Raw genomic sequence first — 26,813 nt, forward strand, 5'->3', positions numbered from 1 at the left:
GAAGATATACAAATGGTCAATAAGCAGGTAAAAAGATGCTTATATGTATTAGGAAAATGCAAATCAAAACCACAATGAGATACCACTTCACACCCACTAGGATGTCTATTGTGAAAGAAGAAAGGAAGGAAGGAAGGAAGGTGGGAAGGAAGGAAGGAAGGAGTGAGAGAGGAAGCAAAGAAGGAATAGCGTTGGTGAGGGTGTGGGGAGACTGCAAACACTGTGCGTTGCTGGGAGATGTGAAATGGTTCAGCCACTGTGGAAAACAGTTTGGTGGATCCTTAAAAGTTAAACATAGAATATGTTTACTAATAATATGTTTAAAAGTTTAAGAATATAGTTAAAAGTTAAACATATTAGTTTTGTTTAACTTTTAACTAATATGTTTACCTTTTAATATGACTCAGCAATTCCACTCCTAGATGTATACCCAAAAGAATTAAAAACAGACACTCAGATACTTGTACACAAATATTCACAGGACTATGAACATTCAAATGTTTCACTGGGGGGTACTCCTAGTGTCATTAGTTATAGGACTTTTATCTTAGAATATTAGAATCCCCAGAGAAAAACCTTCCAACTGCCTGCCTTGAGGGTGTAACTCTGGCTGCCAGTGTTTGGAAGCTGGAAGGAGGAATAAGGCTGGATCTCAATATTCAATATGCATATAGATTTTTGCTTAAATCTGTTGTTTTCAGCATGATTGATCCATCATCAGCTATCTGTTCTTTCCCAGTCCACGAACCTCAAGTCAACTCTCTCTAGATATCCACCTATATACAGTCTTTCACCAAAATAGTGGGGAAAATTGCTCTGCTGGCCAGAGCAAGGAAGGGGATCTCTGGACCTAATTTTTTTTTTTTTTTAAACACAGACTTTCAACTATTTCTTCTGTTCACACACCCACCTTCAACCTTACTGAGGTGCAATGTAGATTGCTTCTAGGCTTTTCTTATTGCCTTTTTTAGGGTTCAGCTTTTCCAGATCTTAGTCATTTGCCACTAGTCCTTCTATCCAGCTTTCAAAGTCTTGTTGTCATATTCTGTTCTGTTTGCCCCTGTAGATGCATGTCTTTTTTTAAAAAAACCATTTATTGCCATTTTAATGGGATTTAGGAATGGAGTGAAGGTAAATGTGTTTAATTGCCATCTTTTAATTCAGAGTAGTATTTTCAATGTAAATGTGCTTGTTTTTCTCCTGCTAGGAAAGCCGGGTCAGTAAAGCAGTTGAAGTGATGATTCAGCATGTAGAAAACTTGAAGAGGATGTATGCCAAAGAGCATGCTGAATTAGAAGAACTGAAACAGGTTCTTCTGCAGAATGAAAGGTCTTTCAATCCTCTTGAAGATGATGGTAATAAAAGTTTATGAAAATAGTATGAGTTGTGTTTTTCTACGTTCTCCTCTTTTTTGCTAAGTCTTATTATGACTTTAGTATAGTAAAACTCTTAGGCTAAGCTTATATTAGAAAAATCACTCATTCTTGTTATTTATATAGCTAAAAGTAAGGTGTCAGAAAACAGGTTGGGGCACATGAAGGATTCTTTGGTAACGACACCAAAAATTTATTAACTCAATTTAGATTACTGAGATGACAGAATATATTTAATCCAACTCATGAAGTTGACCTTAGTGTTCCCCTATTTAGAATACATTCGAATTTTTCCACATGTAAAAAGTAAGGAGAAATAACTGAAATGGGTGCTCCCATTAGCAATGGTTTTGATTCCTCACGGAAGGAATGACCCTGGCACAGTAAGCTGATTGATGAACTGGAAAAGAGAGAAACATATGAGGCCATGGGGAATAACATATGGTTTCTATAAATCTTACAATAGTTTTATTTAACATAAGCAATATGAACTTTTCTGAGCAGAATTCTTATTTCGAGAATCTGTTCCCTGTTCTAGAACAGTAACCTTATTTGATACTCTTCTGAACTGTACTTTTGGATTCCTTTCTCCAGCAGACGCACATGTAGTGCCTACCCTGTGCTAGCTAGGCATTGTGGACATCACAGTGACACAGAGGACTGTATTACATTGGTTAAGATTGTAATTGTTATGAAGCATTAAATGAATGATAAACAGATATTTATATTGCTCGGTAGTCTCTAAAGTCTTAATAAATATTTTCTGAATTTTCCTTTACCTTTAAAGAATTAAAACATTGCTTTAACATAAATGGCATGTGTAATAGCTAAAACGTGTCCATTGTTTTTCCTTTCAGATGACTGCCAAATTAAAAAACGTTCAGCTTCTCTAAACTCCAAGGTAATTAGCAATTCACTTAACAAATGTCTAGCAAACACTTGTAAGATGGTTTTAAAATGTTATTCGAAGCTTCAGGCCTTTATATGTAAATAACCAAATAGTGATTTTAATTCATATAGATGTATTTGTTTATCTAAGTATGCTTTTATACTCTCTGCTATATTTCTGTATCAATTAAGTGTGCCTGGCAGCATGAAGAAAGTCAGTATAACAATGGTTTCTCTCTGTTTTGCAAAACTGAAATTGGAAGTGGGTAACCCAACAATGGCACAGCAGCTTCACAAGATCCTGAGGGACCAGCCTCCTTCTTTCTTGCTGCCTCACTACCCTCAACCCTTGGCTTCTGCCTCAGGGTCTGAAATGGCTACTTCAGATCCAGGCACCAAGCCCCCATCATTACATCATCTCATTCCAAGAAAAAAAAAAGAAGCAATGACAAGTGTTCCCTCTCCCTGTAAAGACACTCCCTAGAAGTCCAAAATAACATTTCTCCTTCCATTCTTTGTTGCGAATGAGACTGGAAAATACAGTTTGTATTTGGGAGGCTTATTACTAAGAAGGAAGAATGTGATACTAAAGGTCACCAGCAGGTTTTGCCACAGTGTAAAAATGAGGGTTTCATAGATATACAGAATTTTTCAATAAGTGATTTTAAAATCATTCCATACAAATCCCTCTTTTTCAGACGAGGGAAGAGAAACACAGAAGTTAAGTGATCAGTTATGATCATGTATTGGTAGGAGCATGATTAGAAACCAAGTTTCCTGGGCCACGATTTCATATTCTTGATGCTCAACTAACCTATGAAATTAAATTAGGGATGATGGTTTAAGAAAATGATTCACATGGAACCCCTTTAGTTTATTTATTACATTTTTAAAAATTTTGTATCCTGATGTACTTAAACCTTAAGAACCACATAATACTTTTCTGTACATAATGCTTTTCTGTACAAATCTCAAGAAACACATTCATTCATTAAAACATCATGACAATCCTTAAATGTGTTAAATGGAAAAAATGAAACTATGAACAAAAAAGCTATACATGTAGGTGCATATTTATCTCCTCTTGAGTTGGGAGAAATCTTTCTAAGCATAGAAGCAATCGTGGCAAAAGAGAAGAACAGATTTGGCTGGATTAACAATAAAACATTTCTGCCAGAAATATGAAAATTCAATTTAGACAAAATTGAATATAAACAAAATTAATATAGACAAAGGTGGTAAACATAAACAGGTGGTTCTCAGAGAAGATAAACACATGATTATTTAACGTAAAAAAGCAACGTTCAATGTTACTAGAAGTCAAATAATTGCAAACCCAAACAAGAAATCTTATATTTGTTTGATTGGCATAAATTATAATAATCCAACATTGAGTTAGGTGGAATATAACCTGGTAAAATAGTTCTGGAAGACAATTTGGCCACAAGAGGATCCTATAAGATATGTCTACTGTTTAACTCAGCAGTGGTCAGCTGCATGGATGTGCATGTGCAAGGATATTCATTGGTGCTGCATACAATGATAAATTATTGAGAGTTTTCTAAATGTACACTTTCCTCCTTCTGGTAGCCACCTTCTCTTCGAAGAGTGACTATTGCCTCTTTACCCAGAAATATTGGAAATGCAGGAATGGTAAGACAATTCCTAAGTGTTCTTAGTCAAAGGTAAATTCATTTTCATATGACAGAAAATATAAATGTATATTTTATCATTTCTTTTAACATTTGAACTTCTAAAGGTGGCTGGGATGGAAAATAATGATCGATTCAGTAGGAGGTCAAGCAGTTGGTAAGTGTAATTTTATGGTTCCTCTTTGGGAATCTTACTATTTTATACTTGGGCTAAACTAAATGAGTGCTTCAATTAAGTGATATAGTAATATTTGATTTGTACAAAGTGTAAACAGAATAATTATGTAAATTGGTATATAATTATGAAGTTTTTTATCATGAAATAGGAAATCTGTGAATGTGCCAAGAAAAAAAAATTAGGACATATAATTTTGTATTTATTTAAGCAGTAGGAAATAAATTGATAATGGCGACAGATGTATTTGATTTGACAAGTGGCTATAATCATCTTTATTTAGGCGTATTTTGGGGTCAAAGCAGAGTGAACACCGTCCCTCATTACCTCGATTTATTAGCACCTATTCCTGGGCAGATGCTGAAGAAGAAAAATGTGAACTAAAGTAGGTGAAGCTCAGTGTGTTTATTAATCTGACATGAACTGGGACATAAACAGTGGGAATCACTTTTATTCCACAGAGATGCAATAATGCTGTATCATTAAAAAGATAATTCATTGTAAAATGCTTTTATAAACTAAAGCACAATAGAAATGTGATTTCTGAATAGTAATATATTCACTCTCATAGCTCTCAGAATGGCAAAGTTTGAGGTCTTAAGTTAGAAAAGACCCTGGAATTTGCCATATTTGTGAAGATAATTTTTTTCCTGTCCAGGTTTCTGTCCATAATGGGGAAAGGTCAATAAAGAGCCACAGAAGTAAAATGTCCATCTATTTATATATATATATTTAAAACATGAGATATATAACATATGTATTATATAACATATAGGCACATATGTAACATGTATGTACATCTACCATTTATGTAAATGAAGAGTAGAGGAATGCTGAATTGCTGTCTCTGTATCTAGCAAACTAAACAAATATACTCCTATAGTGAAAGGTAGAGGGCAAGAAGGAGGGATATGCAGAAATGCTACCTCTAAGTCCTTGGGTGACATTAGAAAAAGTGCCTAACCTTAGTTGGTCTCAGTTTTCATATCTGTTAAAGTGAGGGATCTTAAGGAGATGATTTTATGCTTATTTTATACATTTTCATGAGTGCCTACCATGTGATGAATACTCTGCCTAATTCTAAGGAATATAAAGATGAGCATGACATGGTGCAAACTTCAGATAATCTGTTTTGGTTTCTTTTCTTTTTTTTTTTCTTAAAGTCCTGGTTGCCTACTGCATGTGTTACAACTCTTTTCAGATTTAGAGTTAACATAATGAATCTTTTTTGAGCTGGTTGGGAAAAAAAAAAAATCAGTTCAAGAGTCTCCTTCAAAAGATTATCTAGTTTTTGCTTTTTGTTAGTATGGTATGATTTCCACTGAGAAGTCTTTGTAAACAAAAGACTGAAACCTTGAGAATCTTATAGAAATGCAATTTATCCTGGCTTTTGGGTCTTGTTTTCTTTAAAAACTAAAGTCTATCATATTTATTTCCTATAGATGTTTGAATGAAAAAAAAAAGATCTTTGAGACACATTTCCCTTTGGCAATTCTCAGGGTATTATGAGCTTGAGATTTCAAAATTCAAATCCAACTTGGAACTCATCAGCAAATATAGTGGAACAATTATGTTTTGCTTAGGTGGAGGAACACCTCTTAATATGATTTGATTTAAAATGCAGTCAATCAATTGCTATTTCCCAGTTCACTGAATACTAATTTATTTTAACTAACCTTTTATTTTAACTCGTTTTACATTGAGAATATTTTCAAAAACACTTTTTAAATTATTAAGATTTTCAGAGAAAAAAATAAACTCTGATGTTACTCCAAGTTAGCACTGACTGGAAATCATACAGAGAAAGGAATACATTCAATAATAATGAGAAAAGATTTTTACTAATGTTAAATACAATCAAATTTAAAAGGAAGAAATATGGTGTCCACATTTGTTTTATATATACACATACACACACGCACACACACACAGGTGTATGTACATACCCATATATAAAATATATATATACCTATGAATATTATACATATATAATATATACATATTTTTATACATAATATATACTACATATACACATATAATATATACATATTCTATATTATAAGCTTTGAATAGTATATATTAATATGTGTACATATTATATATGTAAATGTGTATGTATATATTATATATAAATATGTCTATATATAGTATATATTTATATATACTGTACTCCAGTATAGCAACAGTCACTCTCTCTTAAAAAAATATATATTATACATATATTTATATATAATATATGCACACATATAAAAAATATAAATGTGTTATGTAGTATATAAAAATGAGTATAAATATGTATTATATAAATATATGCATAATGTACAATATAAATGTGTAATCTATAAATGTGTATATAGAATATATATATATATTTTTTAAGAGACAAGAGTCTGACTCTGTTGCCTAGGCTGGGGTGCAGTGGTGCAACCATAGCTCACTACAGCCTCCAACTCCAGGGCTCAAGCAATCCCTGGAATCCTGAGATCCTTGGGAGGAGTCCCCTTCCTTGGCCTCCCAAAGTGCTGGGATTAAAGTGTTTAATAAAGTATGGTTAAACATGCGCATATATATATGCATGCAGACAAAGAAATCATAGTAATAACATTGGTTAATGATGAGTGGTGAGACTAACTTCAGAATGTTCTTTTTAAATTTCCCCTTTTTGTATATACTTGGCTAATATTCTAACTTTCTACACATTTATTATTTTTCTAAATAGAGGAACTTATTTTTAATTAAATTTCTATAAAAGGTTTACGTTATAAATCTGGTGATTTGATTTTTAGAGTTAGATATTTATCAAGTTTCCCTAAAACAGAACATTTGTTTGTCTCTTGAGTTACAGTAAGATTTACCAATATTTTATGAATAATTATAGCATATTATCCTTAGTTTCAAATATTAAAAACAATATTTATTTACAGAACTAAAGATGACTCAGAGCCACCTGGAGAAGAAATAGTAGAAAGGACAAGGAAGCCAAGTCTTTCTGAAAAGAAAACTAATCCATCCAAGTGGGATCTCTCTTCAGTGTAAGCTATCTACTTGATAAATTCTACCATTTCAGTGGAATGGGAAAGGGTGAGGCAGGGCTGACAGTATTCATCTCAACCAAATTACTAAGAGACTTACCAAATTGTTATATTTCAGACGAACAACAAACTTTGTATGTCTAGTTATCCTTGAACCTATGTTACCTATTTTGAGAGAGAGACTACATTCACATAACTTCTACTGTAATATATTGTTATAAATTATTCTATTTTATGTTATTGTTCATCTTTTACTGTGCTTAATTTATAAATTCAATTTTATTATAGGCATGTATCCATAGGAAAAAACAGTATATGCTGGGTTTAGTACTATTTTCGGCTTCAGGCATCCATTGGCAGTCTTGGAGCCTATCCCACAAGAACAAAGGGGGACTGCTGTACACACACATAAGTACATACACAGACATCCACTCTACCCAGCAAAGAACATTTTGTTTCCACTGTAGGAGTATGTTGCCTTACCTTACTGAAAGAATGAGATACTTGTATGTACTTGTTAGAAGATATGCCCACATCACGTAATTTTCAGATTCTCATCATAGCACATCATTTCTTTAATCCTAATAGTTACAAAGGGTGGGAGGCAAATTGTTTCCAAAACTAAAATGATAAATCATAATATGCAGATTAAAAGGCAGTTCTGTGGGTATGGAGGACAGATCACCTGATTGGTGGTGTTAGCAAAAGGAATGTTTCTAATGACAAATTACCAATTATCAAATTCTGTTTGTGTTTTCCTTATAGTTATGACACAATAGCTTCCTGGGCAACAAATCTCAAGTCCTCCATCAGAAAGGCTAATAAGGCCCTCTGGCTTTCTATTGCATTCATTGTACTGTTTGCAGCTTTGATGAGCTTCCTCACAGGCCGATTTTTCCAGAAGTCTGTGGATGCTGCTCCCACACAGCAAGAGGACTCATGGACGTCTCTAGAACATATCTTGTGGCCATTTACCAGACTCCGACACAATGGGCCACCACCAGTGTGACAGCAGGACATCCTAATATATGGATCTTGATTTTTAAGTTTCAGTATCTGAACTTCGTAAATTAGTAACTTTTAGCTGGGAAAGTATAGCATGAAACCAGAGGTTCTCAGAATGACTGTAAGATAGCTTACATTTCCTCTTTTTGCCTTTATCTCCCCAACTAAAATACAACAGGGAAGAAGTCTGCCTATGATCTTTGAATGAGCTTTTATTATATATTGTTTGTTAAAGTTTATTGAAATAAAGAATCATTTAAATCTTCATAGAGTGAAAGTTGAAATTCTTAACAGGCCAAGTATTCAAAGGAAAAAAAGCCATACTGTGTTTAAAATAAAACTTGAGTAGAAAATGCTGATTACAAAATTTTAATAGTTGATGTGAAATGTATTCATTCACTCATTACATTCTGTTGCAGAAATACCTGTCTTCACCATGCTTGGTTCTTCATACTGAATACAGTTTGTAAGTGGAGGTTAGGAGTAGCTGAGCAATCTGGTAGAGAGCAGCATGTGGCACACAGAGTTGACAAACTGACAGTTGGAACTCCTGACTTTCTCCATTGCTTCTTTAGAAGCAAAATCCCTCACCATGTGATATAAAGTAGAATGAAACTCAGTTTCTTCTTTAAGTGCTTCAGAAAATGCCTCACTCTCTTCCTTGATCTTGAGTCTTTGTGCTCTGTCACCACTAAACATTAAAAGGGCCCAATTAGGATTCTCAGTACATTCTTCAGGAAGGTGTTCCCTCACCTAAAAATAAAAAAATAAAGGAAATTCAAGCAACTTGTTAATAATTTCTCTTCTATTCAGTATTTTGATAGCAGATTATTATTTAAAGGGCTCAATTTATCCCCTAAAATTGCAAAGGTTAAAAGAAACAGTCTATATGTTCCATTACTGGGTTTTGAAAAACCATGACACTGTTTATATTTTGGTGATTATGGAGCCTATCCACATGTATTAATTCATGCAACAAATATTTATTGAGTGCCTATCATGTGTGAGGTACTGTTCTAAGTGCTGGGGATATAACAGGGAAAGAAAACACAGAAAACATATAGACATACAACATATATAAATAACAACTGCAACAACAAAGCCCTGCCCTCAAGGAGCTTACATTTGAGTCGGGGGGAAACACACAATAAAAAACAGAAATAAATATGGTGGCCTGTTTAGGCCAAAACATTCATCAGTCAGCTTTTAGAATTTGATATAGTTACTGCTACCTGATAACAAGGCATCAGGAAGTTAAGTTGGAGGACTAACCCTCTCAGAGGAGAGGGCCTGTAAGTCACGGATATATTCATGTTAAAAGCTTCCATTTGTTCTTTTTTTAAAGAGATGATGGGGGTCTCACTCTGTTGTTCAGGCTGGGGTGCAGTGGTGTGATCATAGCTCACTTCAGCCTCAAATTCCTGGGCTCAAGCGATCCTTCTACCTCAGCCTCCCAAGTGGCTGGGATTACAGGTGTGAGCCACTGCACCCGGCAAGGCTTCCATTTGTTCTTGAGTCAATTTGTAAAGAGATACAAGGACTCTGGCCTGGCTTGAAGTCAAGAGCTTGGACAACAAAGGCATAAATTTTATATAATTTGGATTTATATTTTTGATGAAAATTTTTTTTTTTTTGGAGATGGAGTTTTGCTCTTGTTACCCAGGCTGGAGTGCAATGGCACAATCTCGGTTCACCACAACCTCCACCTCTCAGGTTCAAGTGATTCTCCTGCCTCAGCCTCCTGAGTAGCTGGGATTACAGGCATGTGCCACCACATCTGGCTAATTTTGTATTTTTGGTAGAAATGGGGTTTCACCATGTTGGTCAGGCTGGTCTTGAACTCCTGACCTCAGATGATCCGCCCGCCTCAGCCTCCCATAGTGCTGGGATTACAGGTGTGAGCCACCGCGCTTGGCCAAAAATTTGAAATTTTAAAACTTCATATTGAATAATTTTTTTTTACTTTTCTAAGAGGGGAAGCCATGGTCTACATTCATTTAGTCTTAGAGTACTTTATCTTCTTTTGGAGGACAAAGTAGTTTTATGGGTTTCTACATATTATACCTTAAATACAACTTTCGTAGAATTACATAGTAGGTTCCACTTGCTCCAACCAAACGCAAAAGTGGAACTTAGTAGGGCCATCTGTCGATAAGCTTTCACTTCTACCAGAGGAACCTGTCAATGTAAAAACAAATAGAATTGATCTTTGAGCCTCCCTACAAGTCTTCCTCCATCTTTGGCCTCCTTCAGTCTATTCTCAACACAGAAGGATCCACTTGAAATTGTAAATCAGAGTACATGACTCCTCTCTCAACACTGGGCAACGGCTTTCCTTTCTCTGAGAATAGAGTCCAAAGTTAACAATGACTTGCATGGCCCTCTGACATCCCTACTCCCGACTCCATGTATATCCCATTACCTGCTGACCTCTTTTTCTTCTCCCTTTGCTCTCTCAGTTCCAGACTCCATGGTTTCCCTGGTGTTCCTCCAATCCTCCAGCACCCCAGGCCACTCCCTCAGGGATCTTGCTCCAGTTGTTTACCAGGAAGCTGCTTCCCCAGATGAGGCACGTGGCTAAAGTCCCCACCTTTGTGTTTCGCTCAAGTGTTATCTCTCATTGAGCTGCCCTCCCTGACACCCTATTTAATATGGGTGTCATACGGCCTCAGCCTCACTATTCCTGATCTATCTTTTCTTTTTCCCATAGCACTTTTCACCTTTTTAACATACTAATCATTTATTTAAAAATTTTTTCCTTTGACTGGGAAGGAAAACAAAGGTAAGGACCTTTGTTTCATTCATTGATGTATCCTAATCATCTAAAATAGTGCCTAGCACATAGTGTTCAGAAAATAGTATTTCCTTGAGTAGAATATTCTGAAAGCATGAACAGAACACTACATTCAACATTACAGGGTAACAGGCAATTTGAGTTACTAAAACCAAGGGTTTTTTTCCTATGCATATATGTACATACACTTATTATTTCTAAATGTTATATGAATATCTACTTATATTGTCATTTTCTGATACATTCATAAATGTTCTTGAGTATAGAACTCTTCTGCCTACAAATTCACTTTTCATGATTAGAAGTTACTTTGTGTCTTCATATATCATAAATGTTTACTAAGTATCTACTATACTCTAGGACTATGCTAGATGCTAGAAGAATCAACGTTGATTAAGAAATGACCCCCATCCTCAAGAAGCTCACAGTTTAACCTGGAAGGATCTTACTGAACTAAACCCTTATGAGGAACATGAAACAGTACATAGACAAGGAGGCTCTGCCAAGAAACCAAAGGAAGTGGGTTTTGTACATTAGTGGTCCTTGTATTCTTAATTCTGCCTAACTTACCATGTTTGGGAAAGTGCAGAGTTATTTACTATTTTAAGAAATCTTATATAATATCCAGTAATGCAAAAACAAAGTATACAAAATGAGAATTGCTTAAACTACCTTTTCATTAAACTGACCATCTGTGGATATGCTCCATTTGTCAATATGAAGATCGTACTACAGGCTTACTTAGGGAAAATTATTAAACTTGAGAGAACCCTGGATTTCTGGTCTTTTCACTTATTTCTAACTATAATACTGTATAAATGAACATATAAAACACAGTGTATATAATATTAAATTATATAACATTTAGTAATTGCTAACATTTTAAATGCCTACCACATTAAATTTGGAAAGATTCATTCTTGCCTTATTGTTTATAACAACATAAAAATGAGAGTATCTAGTAGGAAAAATATTCAGTCCAGCTTCTTTCAAAGCAATAATGAAAGGAATAGGAGTCATCCATGTTCCTTCCAAAATAGAGATGTGTTTCTTGTCTTTCAGTTTGACTGAAGATAACATGCAGAGGTTTTCCTAGTTTAAGAAAAAAGAAGGTTTTATGTAGGTTAAAGAAACCATTACTTCAGTATCACTCCAGGTGCAGCCTTTAGATGCTTTATACATTTTTAAAAATCATCTATCCCTCTATACTAGAAAGAATGCAGGGCAAGTATATCTTAGGCCTCATCTGAATGCTCTGACACAAAGTCCCCATGTTACCTTAAGCAGTTGACCAACTCTTTGGGCTTCATCAGAACAATCAAAGGAATGGGCTACAGCATCTCTCAAGCCTCCTATTTTATAAGTTATAAGAATATGCACATGTTCACATTGAATTAAAACAGTTATTAGGTAACAGTTATGATTCTACTTTTAGGGATCATTCTTTTCACACTCATAAAAGTTAACATAATCAGGCAATATTATCCAGTTTTAAAGTCTCGCAAAGTGACAGTTTGAAGGTGTGTAGAATTCACATCTCATTTTTTTAATGTTAATAATATATTTCATTTAACCCACTATATCTAAAATATTTCAAAATGTAATCAGTATAGAAGTTATTAATGAGAGTTTGCATTCTTTTCTTCATACCAAGTGTGCAAAATTTGTGTTTATTTTACAGTTAGAGCATGTGCTAACTTGGACTAGTCACATGCAGTAGCTACATATGGCTGGTTGCTACCGCATTAGACAGCACAGATCTACTAACCTGAAAACGCACACTGAGCAGTCTGGGTGTTTCGATCATCATATTAATAAGTGAACTTTGTGAAGATGCTTGTTATTTTTCCATGAGTCTAGAGGAAGAACCTTTGCACAAGTGTCGTCAGGGCTGCTGGAATGGTGCAGGGAAGCCTGAAAGGAGGCTCCAGCAATACAATCCCCTTACACAATCTCAGAAAGGTCATGTAACCCCTAATCTCTATGGGCCTTAGTTTCTCTATATATACAACAGGAGGGTAGACCAGAAGCATTTTAAGGGCACTTGCACACTAATGATTCTAAGGCATTCCATCTCCCATCTCATCTAGTTTTTTGTTGTTGCTGTTGTTGTTGTTGTTTCTGAGACGGAGTCTTGCTTTGTCACCCAGGCTGGAGTGCAGTGGCACAATCTTGGCTCACTGCAACCTCCGCCTCCCGGGTTCAAGTGATTCTTCTGCCTCAGCCTCCCGAGTAGCTGGGACTACAGGCGCGTGCCAACATGCCAAGCTAATTTTTGTATTATTAGTAGAGATGGGGTTTCACCATATTGGCCAGGCTGGTCTCGAACTCCTGACCTCATGATCCACCCACTTCAGCCTCCCAAAGTGCTGGGATTACAGGCATGAGCCACCGCACCCAGCCCTCATCTAGTTTTAAAAGCAAAGTTTAATAATATTCTAGGTTTTCTGTATTCATAATGAATTCTAGGTTATCTGTTTTTAAAAACAACTTATTAAGATATATTTTACATATCATAAAATTCACCTATTTCAAGTTATAATTCAATGATTTTTAGTAACTTTACAGAGTGGTACAACTATCACCATAAATCCATTTTAGATCATTTTCATCCCTCCCAATAAGATCCCTCATGCTCATTTACAGTTAATCCCCACCCACCCTCAGCCCCAGGCAATGGCTAATCTACTTTTGTCTCCATACATTTCAGGCTATGTAATTTCTTTTCTTTTTCTTTTCTTTTTTCTTTTCTTTCTTTTTTCTTTCTTTCTTTTTCTCTTTCTTTCTCTCTCTTCTTCCTTCCTTCCTTGTCCTTCCTTCCTACCTTCCTTCCTTTTCTCTTTTCTTTCTTTCTTTCTCTTTCCTTTTTTTTTTTTCTTTCTCTCTCTCTCTCTTTCTTTTTTTTTGAGACAGAGTTTCACTCTGTTGCCCAGGCTGGAGTGCAGCGGTGCGATCTCAGCTCACAGCAACCTCCGCCTCCCAGGTTCAAGCAATTCTCCTGCCTGAGCCTCCCGAGTAGATGGCATCACAGGTGCATGCCACCATGCCTGGATAATTTTTGTATTTTTAGTACAGACAGGGCTTCACCATGTTGGCCAGGCTGGTCTCGAACTGCTGACCTCAGGTGATCACCTACCTTGGCCTCCCAAAGTGTGGGGATTCCAGGTATGAGCCACCGCCCCCAGCTCAGGCTACATAATTTCTGACCGATGAGCAATAGGGGATCATTGAGAGAGAAACCAATCTCAAAAAGGATTTCAAATGGCTGGATGATAAAGATCAGGTAGCCCCTTTAGGGTGGATCAAAAAACTCTGAAATTCATACTGCAACCAGGGTTGTTGGTTCATCAGTTGATCTATCCCTAGTAACTTTAAGGTACAAATTTAAGTTTGAGCCTTGCTATTTACATGTTTATTGCCTATTTAATTATTCTACTAATATTTCATTTAGAAATATAGCTCAAGGTACATTTTTTCATGATTAGAAGTTACTTTGTGTCTTCATATATCATAAATGTTTACTAAGTATCTACTATATTCTAGGACTACGCTAGATGCTAGAAGACACATATTTCAATATATAAATTGAAGATACATTTCAATGTATAAATTATAAGACACATATTTCAATAAGTCACATATTTCATTATATAAATGATTATAAGACACATATTCCAATATATAAATCAGCAGCCATTGATTGCTTTTGACAAACTAGTATTCCATTAAAATGGTTTACCTTTGATATGACAGTATATAACAACTATAATAGTAACTCACCTTAATTTGTATCTGAATCTCAGTAAATACTGTAGTCACAGTTAAAAGTACTTTATTTACATCAAGTGGTCTTAGTTCCCATGACTGGTACGGCATGTTAATATGAGCATCTTGAATCAAGGTAACAGGGCCAAAGGTGTCCAGGCTGAATGTTATAAGTCTTTCGTTTGGTTTGTAGGATACATTGCTGATGCCATCAGTTCTCCAATGTTTACCTTTATAATTAATGAAGAAAGTGACACTAGTTTCAATTTTTCCCTATTTAAAAAAAGAAGATAAATGAAACCACCAAAAAAAATGCTTTGTGTATAAATTGATTGTTCATATTTAGAATAGACACTCAAAAGAAGGCCAGCTTTGCTGAGACATTCCCCTGCCTACAGGATCAAGTCCCACCTCCTCAGCATGGTAAGACCTTCAGAATGACGCCTTGACTCACTTTATTGGCTCCATCCCTTGCCACTCCTCAAGGGAAAAAGTTTTTCTCTGTTCAGCTCCACTTTTTTTATTTCCTTAACAACACTGTATGTATACCTCTGGGCCTCTGCACATATAGTTCTTTCCTCCTACAATACTCTTCCCTAATCTTTCAGGAAATTCTCATCATCTTTGCTTTAAAATGACTTCAAAATTCATGTGTTTTATGTATACACTTCAATTATCTTTAGTAAATTTACCCAGTTGTGCAATCATCACCACAATCCAGTTTTAGAACATTTTTATCCCCTCAGTAAGATCCTTATGTCCATTTACAGTTAATTCCCATTCCCACCTCCAGCCCCAGGCAACGATTAACGTACTTCCTGTAGGTGGTCTTTTGTATCTCTTACAACTCAATAAAAAAACACAACCTAATTTAAAGGTGGGTAAATGATCTGCATAAACATTTCACCAAAGAAGAGATATGAAAGGCTAATAAGTACTTAAAAAGATGATCAACATTATTAGTAATTAGGGAAATAAAACCACAGTGGGATACTACTTCACACCCACTAGAATGGCTATAATCAAAAAGATAACAAATGTTGTGAACAAACAGAAAACCTCATATACTGCTGGCAGACATGTAAAATGGTACAGCTACTTGGAAAAACAATTTGGCAGTTTCTTTGAAAGTTAAATATAAACTCAGTACTCAATCCAGCAATTCCACTCTTAGGTACATACTGAACTGAAAACATGCCCACACAGAGACTTGCATGCGAACATTCTCTTCATCTTTGAGGGCCCTGTTCAAATTCCATCCTGTGAGAAGCCTTCCAATACTCTAAAGATTGAGCCATCTCTGTCGTGCTCTACAGCGCTTTACATCTATGCTAGCACCCTACTACGTTGTATTACAATATGGTGTTTTCCCGTCTGCCTCTCCTACAACTTTGAAACTCCAAGAGGAAGAAACTATGCCTCATTTATCTCTGTATTTCTTTCTTTCTTTTTTTTTGGGTGGGAGAGGGGTCATCTTTATAGGACAAATACATGAACTATTTTCTTCCTGTATGTGCTCTCCATTTCTACTTAGCTCTCTTTCCTGTTCTCAATTGGAGGGTTCTGTTGACTAGTTTTTACTCTTAGATTTCATATAATAAATACAATTACATTCACAGAATTATTTTGAATTCCTCTTTTTGTCTCTACATTACCAAATAATTTTAATTTATAAGGTAAAAAGTTATTACCTATAAATAAATTCTCCAAATTTCTAGTATTTCCGGGCAAAATGTTTCCCCATGGTTTAAAAATTACTAGAGTTGTAAATTACCGCTGTCTAATTGCTGAAGTTGTAGAGTGAAATTCTGCACAAGTTTATTTCCCTGAATTGTGTGGAATAATTTACCTTGTCTAATTCTAATTTCATGTGAATAATTTTTTTTCAGACGGAGTTTCACTCTTGTCACCCAGGCTTGAGTGCAATGGTGCGATCTTAGCTCACTACAACCTCCGCCTCCCAGGTTCAAGCAATTCTCCTGCCTCAGCTTCCTGAATAGCTAGGATTACAGGCACGTGACACCACGCCTGGCTTTTTTTTAGTAGAGACAGGCTTTCGTCATGTTGGCCAGGTTGCTCTCGAACTCCTGACCTCAGGTGATCTGCCCGCATCGGCCTCCGAAAGTGCTGGGATTACTTTGGGTGTGAGCTACCACACCCAGCCATGTTAATAATTTTTAATGTGATAAATACTTAGGAATATTATCATTAAAGTGACATCTGTGAAACAATATCAAAAGAGATAAAGTTGTTCATGTTGATGTATTTTATAGTTTAATATGTAAGAATTTACTAGGTTTTTTAACTTATTTTTTGTTTTTTGAGACAGGGTCTCACTCTGTCACCCGCGGAGTGCTGGGGCACGATCACAGCTCACTGCAGCCTCAACCTCCTGGGCTCAAACAATGCTCCCATCTCAGCCTCTGGGATAGCTGGGACTACAGGCACATGCCCCCATGCCTAGCTAATATTTGTACTTTTGGTGGAGATGGGGTTTCTCCATGTTGCCCAGGCTGGTCTTGAACTCCTGAGCTCAAGTAATCCACGCACCTCAGCCTCCCAAAGTGCTGGGATTACAGGTGTGAGCCACTGCGACTGGCCTACTGTTTTTAATACATAGACTACTTCTAGAATATAAATAATACATCTTGTATGTCTGTCTATATAGACAAAAATGTAGAGCACCAGGGCATTCATTAAAAAATTTTAAAAACAAAATATTTAAACTTCCTGGTATAAATTCCTAAATAATCTGTTCCTAAATTTTCCATAACTAAATAAGTAGATTATATAAAAGCTCTATGCCTTAGTGATATTTGTTCCCAGCCTATCACCAAGTATATAAATCCCTTCACCAACAGATGAATATAGAAAAACCTTAAAAACAAAGGTGCACTCTCATCCAGGATCCTTAAAATGGCATATATTAACTCACCAGACCAAGATCTCTCAAAATTCAGCAAGCCTACTCCAAAGGAGGTATTTGTTAAAGATTAACAAATCATTAGCTTACATCACTGTAGATACTTACAATTTTATTAATATTTAAGTTTTGAATAAGCAATAATGTCCCACGGCTCAAAAATAAAAGGTATAAAAAGGTATACAAAAGTGGCTAGTTTTCCTTTTCTCAAGTTTCCCATTTGCCCATTCCTCATCCCCAATACTTGTGTACAATTTATAAATAACATTAATCAAATATTAATTATCCAAATCTGAACTATTTGGTTATTCCAGAAGAGTAGACTTTTTATCTGTTTTTGATTTGCTAAACTACTTTTTTTCTTTTTTTTTTCTCTTTTTTTTTTTGAGATGGAGGGAGTCTCGCTCTGTCGCTGGAGTGCAATGGTGCAATCTTGGCTCAATGCAACCTCCACCTCCCAGGCTCAAGCAATTCTCCTGCCTCAGCCTCCCAAGTAGCTGGGACTACAGGCATGCGCCACCATGCCCCATTAATTTTTGTATTTTTAGTAGAGATGGGGTTTCACTATGTTGGCCAGGCTGGTCTTGAACTCTTGACCTCAGGTGATACGCCTGCCTCGGCACCCCCAAAGTGCTGGGATTACAGGCGTGAGCAACAGTGCCTGGCCTGATTTTAATATTTTCACTCATTTTTGCCTGTTTGTTTTGTTTTGAGACAAGTCTTGCTCTGTGGCCCAGACTGGTGTGCAGTGGCGTCATCTTGGCTCACTGCAACCTCCGCCTCCCGAGATCAAGCTATTGTCCGCCTCAGCCTGCGGAGTAGCTGGGATTACAGGTGTGTGCCACCATGCCCTGCTTATTTTCTATTTTTAGTAGAGACGAGATTTCACCATGTTGGCCAGGCTAATGTCAAACTCCTGACCTCAGATGATCCACCCGCCTCGGCCTCCCAAAGTGCTGAGATTGCAGGCATGAACCACCACGCCTGGCCTGTTTGTTTTTTTGAGACAGACAGTCTCACTCTGTCGCCCAGGATGGAGTGCAGTGGCACCATGGCAGTTCATGGCAACCTCCACCTCCCAGGTTCAGGCGATTCTCATGCCTCAGACTCGCAAGTAGCTGGGATTACAGGTGCACACCACCATGCCCGGTTAATTTTTGTAATGTTTTAGTAGAGAGGCAGGGTTTCACCATGTTGCCCAGACTGGTCTTGAATTCCTGAGCTCAGGTGATCTGCCTGCCTCGACCTCCCAAAGTCCTGGGATTTACAGGCGTGAGCCACCGTGCCCAGCCTTTAACTCTTTTTTTTAGAAACATAACGGTATAACCATAAAGTAATTGTTCATAGACAATGGCAGATATAGATACTTTAGGAGTTAATATTTACAACACTCAGCAAATTCTAAGCTCCAACCCCTATTCATTTCCATTAAGAACAAAACGAGACCCTAGAATTGGCAAAAAAAATATGTAAAATAATAAGCTCAGTTAATACACTACACTTCCTGTTTCAATTTAAGGTTTTTATTATTATCCCTCTTTTTATTACATAATTATAAAAGCTGTACCTTCAGCATCCCACCTTACAACCATAGGATTCTCAAAAAAGATGACATTCTCATGAACCTCAAGAGTGACCTCTATAGGTGGGAAAGCATTTTCTGTCTCAAAGTCTTCTGTAGTTTCTGGAGGATATGTGTATTTCTGTAATCCTTCTTTGAGTATCTTTTAAAAATGACCAAAACAACATCAAGTTAGTTGATTGGTAACAGTGAAAAATGTAAATAGTACTGAATAAGCTATATAGTTATTTTTAATAAGCACTGCAGTTTGATCCCATTTATACATAGATTAACAAAATGTCACAACAAAATTTAAAAGATAAATGATTGAGAAAAAAAGTTACTAAAGATGAATGTACAGAACTTCCTATGGGCCAGATTGTGTGGTGGGGCTTCCTCATCATTATATTCCTCTAAGCAATCCTAAAGGCCTATATTTAACAGAGATGATAACCAAGACTTGGAAAAATCAAGTAATTTGACAAAGATTACAAAATGACTTCAAAGGGGCACCAGAACTCAAAACCAGGTGCATGGGACCCTAAATCACATGCTCTAATACCATGCTAAGGGTGTGCAGGTAAAGAGACAGAAACATAGACGACCTTTTGAGAAGAATGGAAATGAATGAATGCAAGTGAATTAACCAGACAGCAGATGTTTCTGGGATAAGGAAGATTTGTGCATTATCTGAATGCAGCAGACAAGGATCTAGGGAAGGAAGAAAGATTTAAAAATATTAGAAAATAGAAGAAAAATTAGGGCAAGATTCTAGAAGAGGTGGAAAGTTATTGAAAAAGCCTTGAAAATGAGGAAAGCCTCTTTGTTGCAGGAGAGAAAAACAGCTATGAAGGAGGATTCCTTGGGTTCAAGGGGAGAGCATGAAGTGGTCTCAGGACACTGTGACAAAAGTCAACAACAAGAGATCTTTAGATGGATTCTTGAAGACCCCGGGACCTTATGGATAAAGAGAATATTAAAGTTTTGTTGGAGTGGGAGGTGATTAGGGCAATAACAGGGGGGAAAAAAGGTTGGGAAATACTTCTCAAATACAAGAATGCACCAAGGTCCTTAATGGATAGGATTGTGGGTGAGAAGTACCCAGCAATCTGTGTACAGGTTGTGTTAGGGGAGAGAGGGTGAGAGGAAAAGAGAGAGAGAGACAGGAAGAGGGGGAGAAAGAGAGAGAGGAAGGAAGGGGCAGCCCATGACAACATAACTGGGTATATATGGTAGCATTCTATGGGAAGCAAGCCACCATGAGGTTAAGTTAAAAATAAACCAAGTCAATAATAGCACAAGTGTTACTACTTATAAAACAGGGGCGAGAAACTCCTTGAAAGATGATCTAACAACCGTTATCACCAAAGTGTGGTCAGTGCATCAGCAGCATTGGCATCACGTGGACTGATTTTCAAATTTCAATGTGCATAGGAATTACCTGGGGATCTTGTTCAACTGCAGATTCAGTAGCTCTGAGGTGCAGCCCAACATTACGCATTTCTTGCATGTTCCCAGCTGACACTAATGCTGCTGGGTTCAATGCTGTTGATTTAGGACCATATTTTGTATATCAAGGATTCAGACTGGTGATTTTCAAACTTCAGGGTGTGTTTTTCCAAAACAGATTGTTGAGCCTTACCTCCAGGGTTTCTGATTTAGTAAGTTTGTGGTGGGGCTCATTAATTTGCATTTCTAGCAAATTCCCAGATGATGCCAGAGGATGCTGATGCCTCTGCTCGAGGGAACACATATTGACAACCACTGATTTAGACTAGAGTCCGCAAACTACCGTCCCTGGGAAATCCCACTCACCACCGATTTTTGTAAATAAAGTTTTATTGGAACATAGCTGTGCCCATTGGTTTATACACAGCAGTTTTAGTGCTGCAATGGCTGAGTTGAGTAGTTGCATCAGAGCTGGTAGGGACCGCAAAGGTGAAAATATTTGCCAGCTGGCCTGTTAAAGTTTGCCAACCTCTGATCTAGAATATTAAGACAAAATTGGCACTAACAAAACATGATGATGTAAATTTACAATGAGGTTAGCATATATGAATTCTAGTATAAACTTCATATTATTTTACATTCTTTTAGTATCTAATTTTCAATACCAATACATTTAAGACAGTTTAAAATTACATTTTTTCATTTGTGTTTGTTTAATAGGGTTAAAACTTATTAGATGTTAGATAATATGCAATAAAGTAAAAGCATGAGCAATTATTTTACTTATAAGTTTTGATTCAAGCATCAACCTACTTCCACAATCATCCATCCCTTCACTGGTTTACACTGTGGAGGAAGCTCCAAAATATCCAAGTGGTATACTCCACCCAGAGTGGTGAACTGGAATAAATCCACCATATCGTTTTCAAAGAAATCTGGCTTTTCAGAAGAATTCTCTACCAGCAACAACTGTGCTAAAATTAATCAGATTAACAGGTTTCAAATAGATGACAGTTTAGTATGCTCTTAGGAAAGAAATTTTAAAATTATAATACTGGTAAAGGATGTTTCTATTCAACTAGCTACTAAGACTTTTCAAAAAGTGGTTAACTCAAAATGATTCATAGAGCTGACCTTGGAAGTGGAAATAGGCATGGGTAATGGTGGGGCATAGGAGAGGACACAGTTTTTATTTCATCTACAAAACCATACAATAAGCATGTGTTGTTATTAAAACGAAAACAGGCTGGGGCAGTGGTTCATGCCCAGTACTTTGCGAGGCTGAGGTGGGAGAATCACTTGAGACTAGGAGTTTAAGATGAGCCTGGGCAACAAAGCAAGACCCCATCTCAACAAATAATTTAAAAATTAGCTAGCCTGGTGGTGCGTGCCTGTGTGTCCCAGCTACTCAGCAGGCTGTGGTGGGAGAATTACTGGAGCCTGGGCAGTTGAGGCTGCAGTGAGCCATAATCCGCACCACTACTGGGCAACACAGCAAGTTCTCATCTCAAAAAAAAAAAAAAAAAAAAGAAGTAGAAGAAAGAAAAAGTGAAGGAGAAAAGGCCTGTTATGAAAAAATATGCTAAGAAATATATAGAAAATAGATTCCTAGAAGTTATTGGGAAAGAAACATAAAGTTAACAGAAAAGATGTATATAAATCTCAAACTAAAAGACTGACAAATTAGACATCACATTTCTAAATCACGTTTCCTTGACATTTCTAAACTATATCCAACTGCTATTTGCCAGGACTAGACTGAATGCAAACACTTGTGAATACCCAGAAGTGTTGAGAGACTTTCAGTTGTGTATGTGCACTTGAGAAAGTTCATTACAACATTGTAATAATACAAAATTAGAAACAACCTATCAATAGGGATTTAAATAGTGTTCCATTATTGGATGGAATTATACAACTGCTTTAAAAAGTGAGGTTACCAATGTATTCTTAGAATAATGTTTAATATTCATTTATATGAAATATATATTGAGTTCTATGTATGTAACTTAGGTGGGAGAAAAGTATTCTCAACAAAAACATTTGTATAATATAATCCCATAGTTTTATCAGAAATTAAGAGAGACAGGGATAAATTGAGCAAAGAAATCTGTTAACACTATTAGAAAAGGGACTATGAAGAATTTTCACTTTAAATATATTTTTGCAATGTCTGAATATTTTAAACCATGATCCTGTATTTCTTCTGTAAGAAGAAAACCTCAATAAAGTTAAATTCTTAAAATGTAATTTAGAATACCTGCTGAAACAGTTTCACTTAATACTTTCATCTCTAGTTCACATTTTATGGCTTCAGATTCTTCCTCAGCAGAACTCTGTAAAAAACCACAGACATATGAGTGTGATTGTCGGTGTCTACAGAGCACAGTTATTGTCTTTGTGTTCCAGTACTCACTTCAGATGTCTGGTACCTTAATTCTAGGGCCGAAAACCCCAAACTGATACTTGCTCTACCATAAAACTGGACTCAAAAGCAATATTTTAAAGAGCAACTAAAATCTCCACAAAACTTCACAAGGACAAGAAGCTATCCTGCTCAGATTCTCTGCTGAAAACCCTTAAGTGTAAAAGATGGAGATTAGGAAGCAATACAAGCTATAAAAAATATTATTTATATTTGCATTTTGGTTTATCCAGGAGGTAGATTTTGCTTACATTTGATAATCAGCTCTGATAGAGTCATCCCAAAGCCTGCTTTGGGGTAAGTCTCTCAAGGAAATTAAAGATGTTGCACCTCAAGTAATGTAGAAGATAGTATCTCATTGTACTCTAGTGCAGTAAAAATAATCTAGACTTTATGTCTAAATCTGCCACTTACTTTTCTGACCTTGAGCAAGTCTTTTAACTATTATGAGCCTCAAATTCCTGATGTAATGATAACGTATTTGGTATTTAACTGTGTATCAGATATATAACACATCTTGCAAACAATCCGAAGAATAAGGAAACTGAAGCTGAGGGAGATAACTGTTTTAAGGGTCAAATAAGATAATGGAAATAAAAGAACTTTGGGTAATGTAAAGCACTAGACAAATGCAGTGTTGCTAGTATAAAAATTGTGTGTCTGTGTGTGTGTGTGCACGCTAATACTTGCAAATTGAATGACATCCAGTAAACTTCATTTGACTTCAGGTAGTACCTGTACTTCTGCAGCAACAGAATAACCTTATACCAGAGTTCTAGTCAGAAATTTAAAACTAGTTATTCCCATGACTCTTAACCATCATACACAGACAAGTCCCCCACAGTAAACTAGTCTTTCCCATCTCTCATCACCATATTGCCCCATGTGTCTTCCTCCTGACCAGCTTTAACACTATTGCATTCTCTGCAAACCCTTTCCATCATGCCTCTGAACCCTCTCCCTTGTTTATTCATTCAAAAAAAAATTACAGAGCTCCTAAATAGTAGTGGCATTGCTAGACACTGGCAATAAAAGACAAGGTCCCTGACATAAGGAACTTCCAGTCTATTAGGGAAGCAAGTAAACAAATGGTTGTATTTTTGTGAGTGTTGTAGTAGAAAGTAAGGGATCCACAATAGGAGTACAAGGAAGAAGAGTTAATTATGTGGGAAAATGGGTGGATGAACAGGCAACACCTCTCTTACCTAAAGGTAGTAAGTTTGAACTAATTTTTTTTTAAAACTTTTATTTTAGGTTCGAGGATACATGTGAAGACTTGTTGTATAGGCAAACTCAGGTCGCAGGGGTTTGTTGTACAGATTATTTCATCACCTAGGTATTAAGCCTAGTACCCAATAGTTATTTTTCTGCTCCTTGTTCTCCTCCCACCCTCTACTCCTAAGTACGCCCCAGTGTCTGCTGTTCTCTTCTTTGTGTTCATGAGTTCTCATCATTTAGTTCCCACTTATAAGTGAGAACATGTGGTATTTGGTTTTCTGTTCCTGCATTAGTTTGCTAAGGATAATAGCCTTCAGCTCCATCCATGTTCCTGCAAAAGACATGATCTCATTCTTTCGTATGGCTGCACAGTATTCCATGGTGTATATGTACATTTTCTTTATCTAATCTGTCACTGATGGGCATTTAGAGATTGATTCCATGTCTTTGCTATTGTGAATAGTGCTATAGTGAACATTCACGTTCACGTGTCCTTATGGTAGAATGATTTATATTTCTCTGGGTATGTACCCAGTAATGGGATTGCTGGGTCAAATGGTAATTCTGCTTTTAGCTCTTTGAGGAATCACCATATTGCTTTCCACAATGGTTGAACTAATTTACACTCCCACCAACAGTGTGTAAGTGTTCCCTATTCTCCACAACCTCACCAGCAACTTTTAGTTTTTGACTTTTTAGTAGTAGCCATTCTGACTGGTGTGAGATGGTATCTCATTGTCGTTTTGATTTACATTTCTCTAATGATCAGTGATATTGGGCTTCTTTTCATATGCTTCTAGGCCACACATATGTCTTTTGAAAAGTGCCTATTCATGTCCTTTGCCCACTTTTTAATAGGGTTGTTTTTCTCTTCTAAATTTGTTTAAGTTCCTTATAGATGCTGGATATTAGACCTTTGCTAGATGCATAGTTTGCAAATATTTTCTGTCATTCTGCAGGCTGTTTACTCTGTTGATAGTTTCTTTTGCTGTGCAGAAACTCAAGTTTAATTAGATGCGACTTATCAATTTTTGCTTTTGTTGCAATTGCGTTTGGTGTCTTTTTCATGAAATCTTTGCCCATCCTATGTCCAGGATTGCATTGCCTGGGTTGTCTTCCAGGGTTTTTATAGTTTTGGGTTTTACATTTAAGTCTTTCATCCATATTGAGCTGATTTTTGTAAACAGTGTAAGAAAGGGGTACAGTTTCAATCTTCTGTATATGGCTAGCCAGTTATCCCAGAACCATTTTTATTGAACAGGGAGTCTTTTCCCCACTGTTTGTTTTTGTCAGCTTTGTTGAAGATAAGATGTTTGCAGATGTGTGGCCTTATTTCTGGTCTCTCTTACCTGTTCCATTAGTCTATGTGCCTGTTTTTGTACCAGTACCATGCTGTTTTGGTTACTGTAGACCTGTAGTATACTTTGAAGTCAGGTAACATGATGCTTGCAGGTTTGTTGGACTAAATATTGAAAGAGAATTATTAATAGATCCTCCCCCAAAAATGGTGGGAGAGAATTCTAATGTGAGTGAAAAGCATGAAGCAAAACAGGGTTCCAAGCACTCCAAGTGGTCAGGTATAGCTGGAGTGAGGCATGCCAGGAGGGTGTAAAGATCTGAGGCTGGAGAAATGCCAGATTGTGGAGAGCTTTGAATGCCACTCTAAAGACTTTAGAATTTCTCCTATGGGTAAAGGAAAGCTCATAAAAGGCCTTCAGTCGGAACCTAATGTGAAGATATTTGCATTTGGAAAGAGTATTCTGGCAGCCACCAGATCAATGGGCTGCTCAGTGAAGTGCTAGAAGTCCAATGTAGAGACGATCAGGACCTACCCAAGGCAGAAGCAACCAGGGCCACTAGATGGAGCTTATAGGAGAGATGATAAGGAATTAAAAACCTAACTTGAAGAGGGACTGGATATAAAAGTAAAGCAAAGGAGAGGCTAAGGCTGATGTTCAGGTGTTGGATTTAGGTAATTAAGGTAGAGGGTGATAACAATTAGCACAAAAAAAAAAAGAAAAGAAAAGAAAAGAAAAAGAAAAGGAGGAGGAAGGACAGGTTTGAGGGAAAAGTAATGAATTTGATTGTGGAATGTTGAATTTGAGGTCCCTGTGGGAGAGCCAGGTAGCCTTTGGCATTATTTACCTTTAAAAACCAAGTTGCATTTATTTCTTACAGGGAGGATTATGATCCATAAAAATACCAAAGATATCAGACCAATAGGCAAGTCAGTCTAATTCATATCTTCAAAAAGTTGAGAACTCTTCAAAGAGTTTAGACCAAACTGGCTTCTTATCTTGAAGGAACACCGGGAATTCAGACTTTCTCACCAGAACTTTTCCCCTGATAAACACGAGTACTTCACCTCAGCACGCAACAACAGGAATTTATCACTTTCAATATTACCACATCATAAAGAGGATATTCTTGCATATGACACATTGTCTTTACATAAGTCAATTTTTTAAAAATTTGTACTACTCTTTAGCTCAACTGACTCTTTTCTGAAGTTAGACTTCTAGAAAGATGCAATGAGTGAACTTACACTCTAGC

At 36.5% G+C, this 26,813-nt stretch overlaps 2 protein-coding genes across 45 annotated transcripts in view; one reads left to right on the forward strand and one right to left on the reverse strand.

Moving 5' to 3' along the window:
- IRAG2 (inositol 1,4,5-triphosphate receptor associated 2) overlaps positions 1 to 8,392 on the forward strand; it is a 106,569-nt gene extending 98,177 nt beyond the window's left edge. For all 32 annotated transcript variants that reach the window (XM_077953749.1, XM_077953729.1, XM_077953737.1 and 29 more), the window contains 7 exons: positions 1,208 to 1,355; positions 2,231 to 2,274; positions 3,852 to 3,914; positions 4,021 to 4,070; positions 4,372 to 4,473; positions 7,013 to 7,120; positions 7,886 to 8,392. In XM_077953749.1, coding sequence (XP_077809875.1) covers positions 1,208 to 1,355; positions 2,231 to 2,274; positions 3,852 to 3,914; positions 4,021 to 4,070; positions 4,372 to 4,473; positions 7,013 to 7,120; positions 7,886 to 8,129 — 759 coding nt within the window. In that variant the 3' untranslated portion in view covers positions 8,130 to 8,392. The remainder of the gene's footprint in view (positions 1 to 1,207; positions 1,356 to 2,230; positions 2,275 to 3,851; positions 3,915 to 4,020; positions 4,071 to 4,371; positions 4,474 to 7,012; positions 7,121 to 7,885) is intronic.
- Positions 7,664 to 26,813, reverse strand: part of DNAI7 (dynein axonemal intermediate chain 7) — an 81,499-nt gene continuing 62,349 nt past the window's right edge. For 5 of the 13 annotated variants that reach the window (XM_077953720.1, XM_077953717.1, XM_077953718.1 and 2 more), the window contains 7 exons: positions 22,878 to 22,953; positions 21,431 to 21,591; positions 19,175 to 19,331; positions 14,700 to 14,914; positions 11,814 to 12,011; positions 10,190 to 10,303; positions 7,664 to 8,878 (listed from right to left, as the gene is read on the reverse strand). In XM_077953720.1, coding sequence (XP_077809846.1) covers positions 8,603 to 8,878; positions 10,190 to 10,303; positions 11,814 to 12,011; positions 14,700 to 14,914; positions 19,175 to 19,331; positions 21,431 to 21,591; positions 22,878 to 22,953 — 1,197 coding nt within the window. In that variant the 3' untranslated portion in view covers positions 7,664 to 8,602. The remainder of the gene's footprint in view (positions 8,879 to 10,189; positions 10,304 to 11,813; positions 12,012 to 14,699; positions 14,915 to 19,174; positions 19,332 to 21,430; positions 21,592 to 22,877; positions 22,954 to 26,813) is intronic. The other 8 variants (XM_002798492.3, XM_077953719.1, XM_002798491.4 and 5 more) reach the window with 3 other exon arrangements.

The sequence above is a fragment of the Macaca mulatta genome, chromosome 11 (genome assembly GCF_049350105.2).
Source record: "Macaca mulatta isolate MMU2019108-1 chromosome 11, T2T-MMU8v2.0, whole genome shotgun sequence".
Lineage (NCBI taxonomy): Eukaryota > Metazoa > Chordata > Mammalia > Primates > Cercopithecidae > Macaca > Macaca mulatta.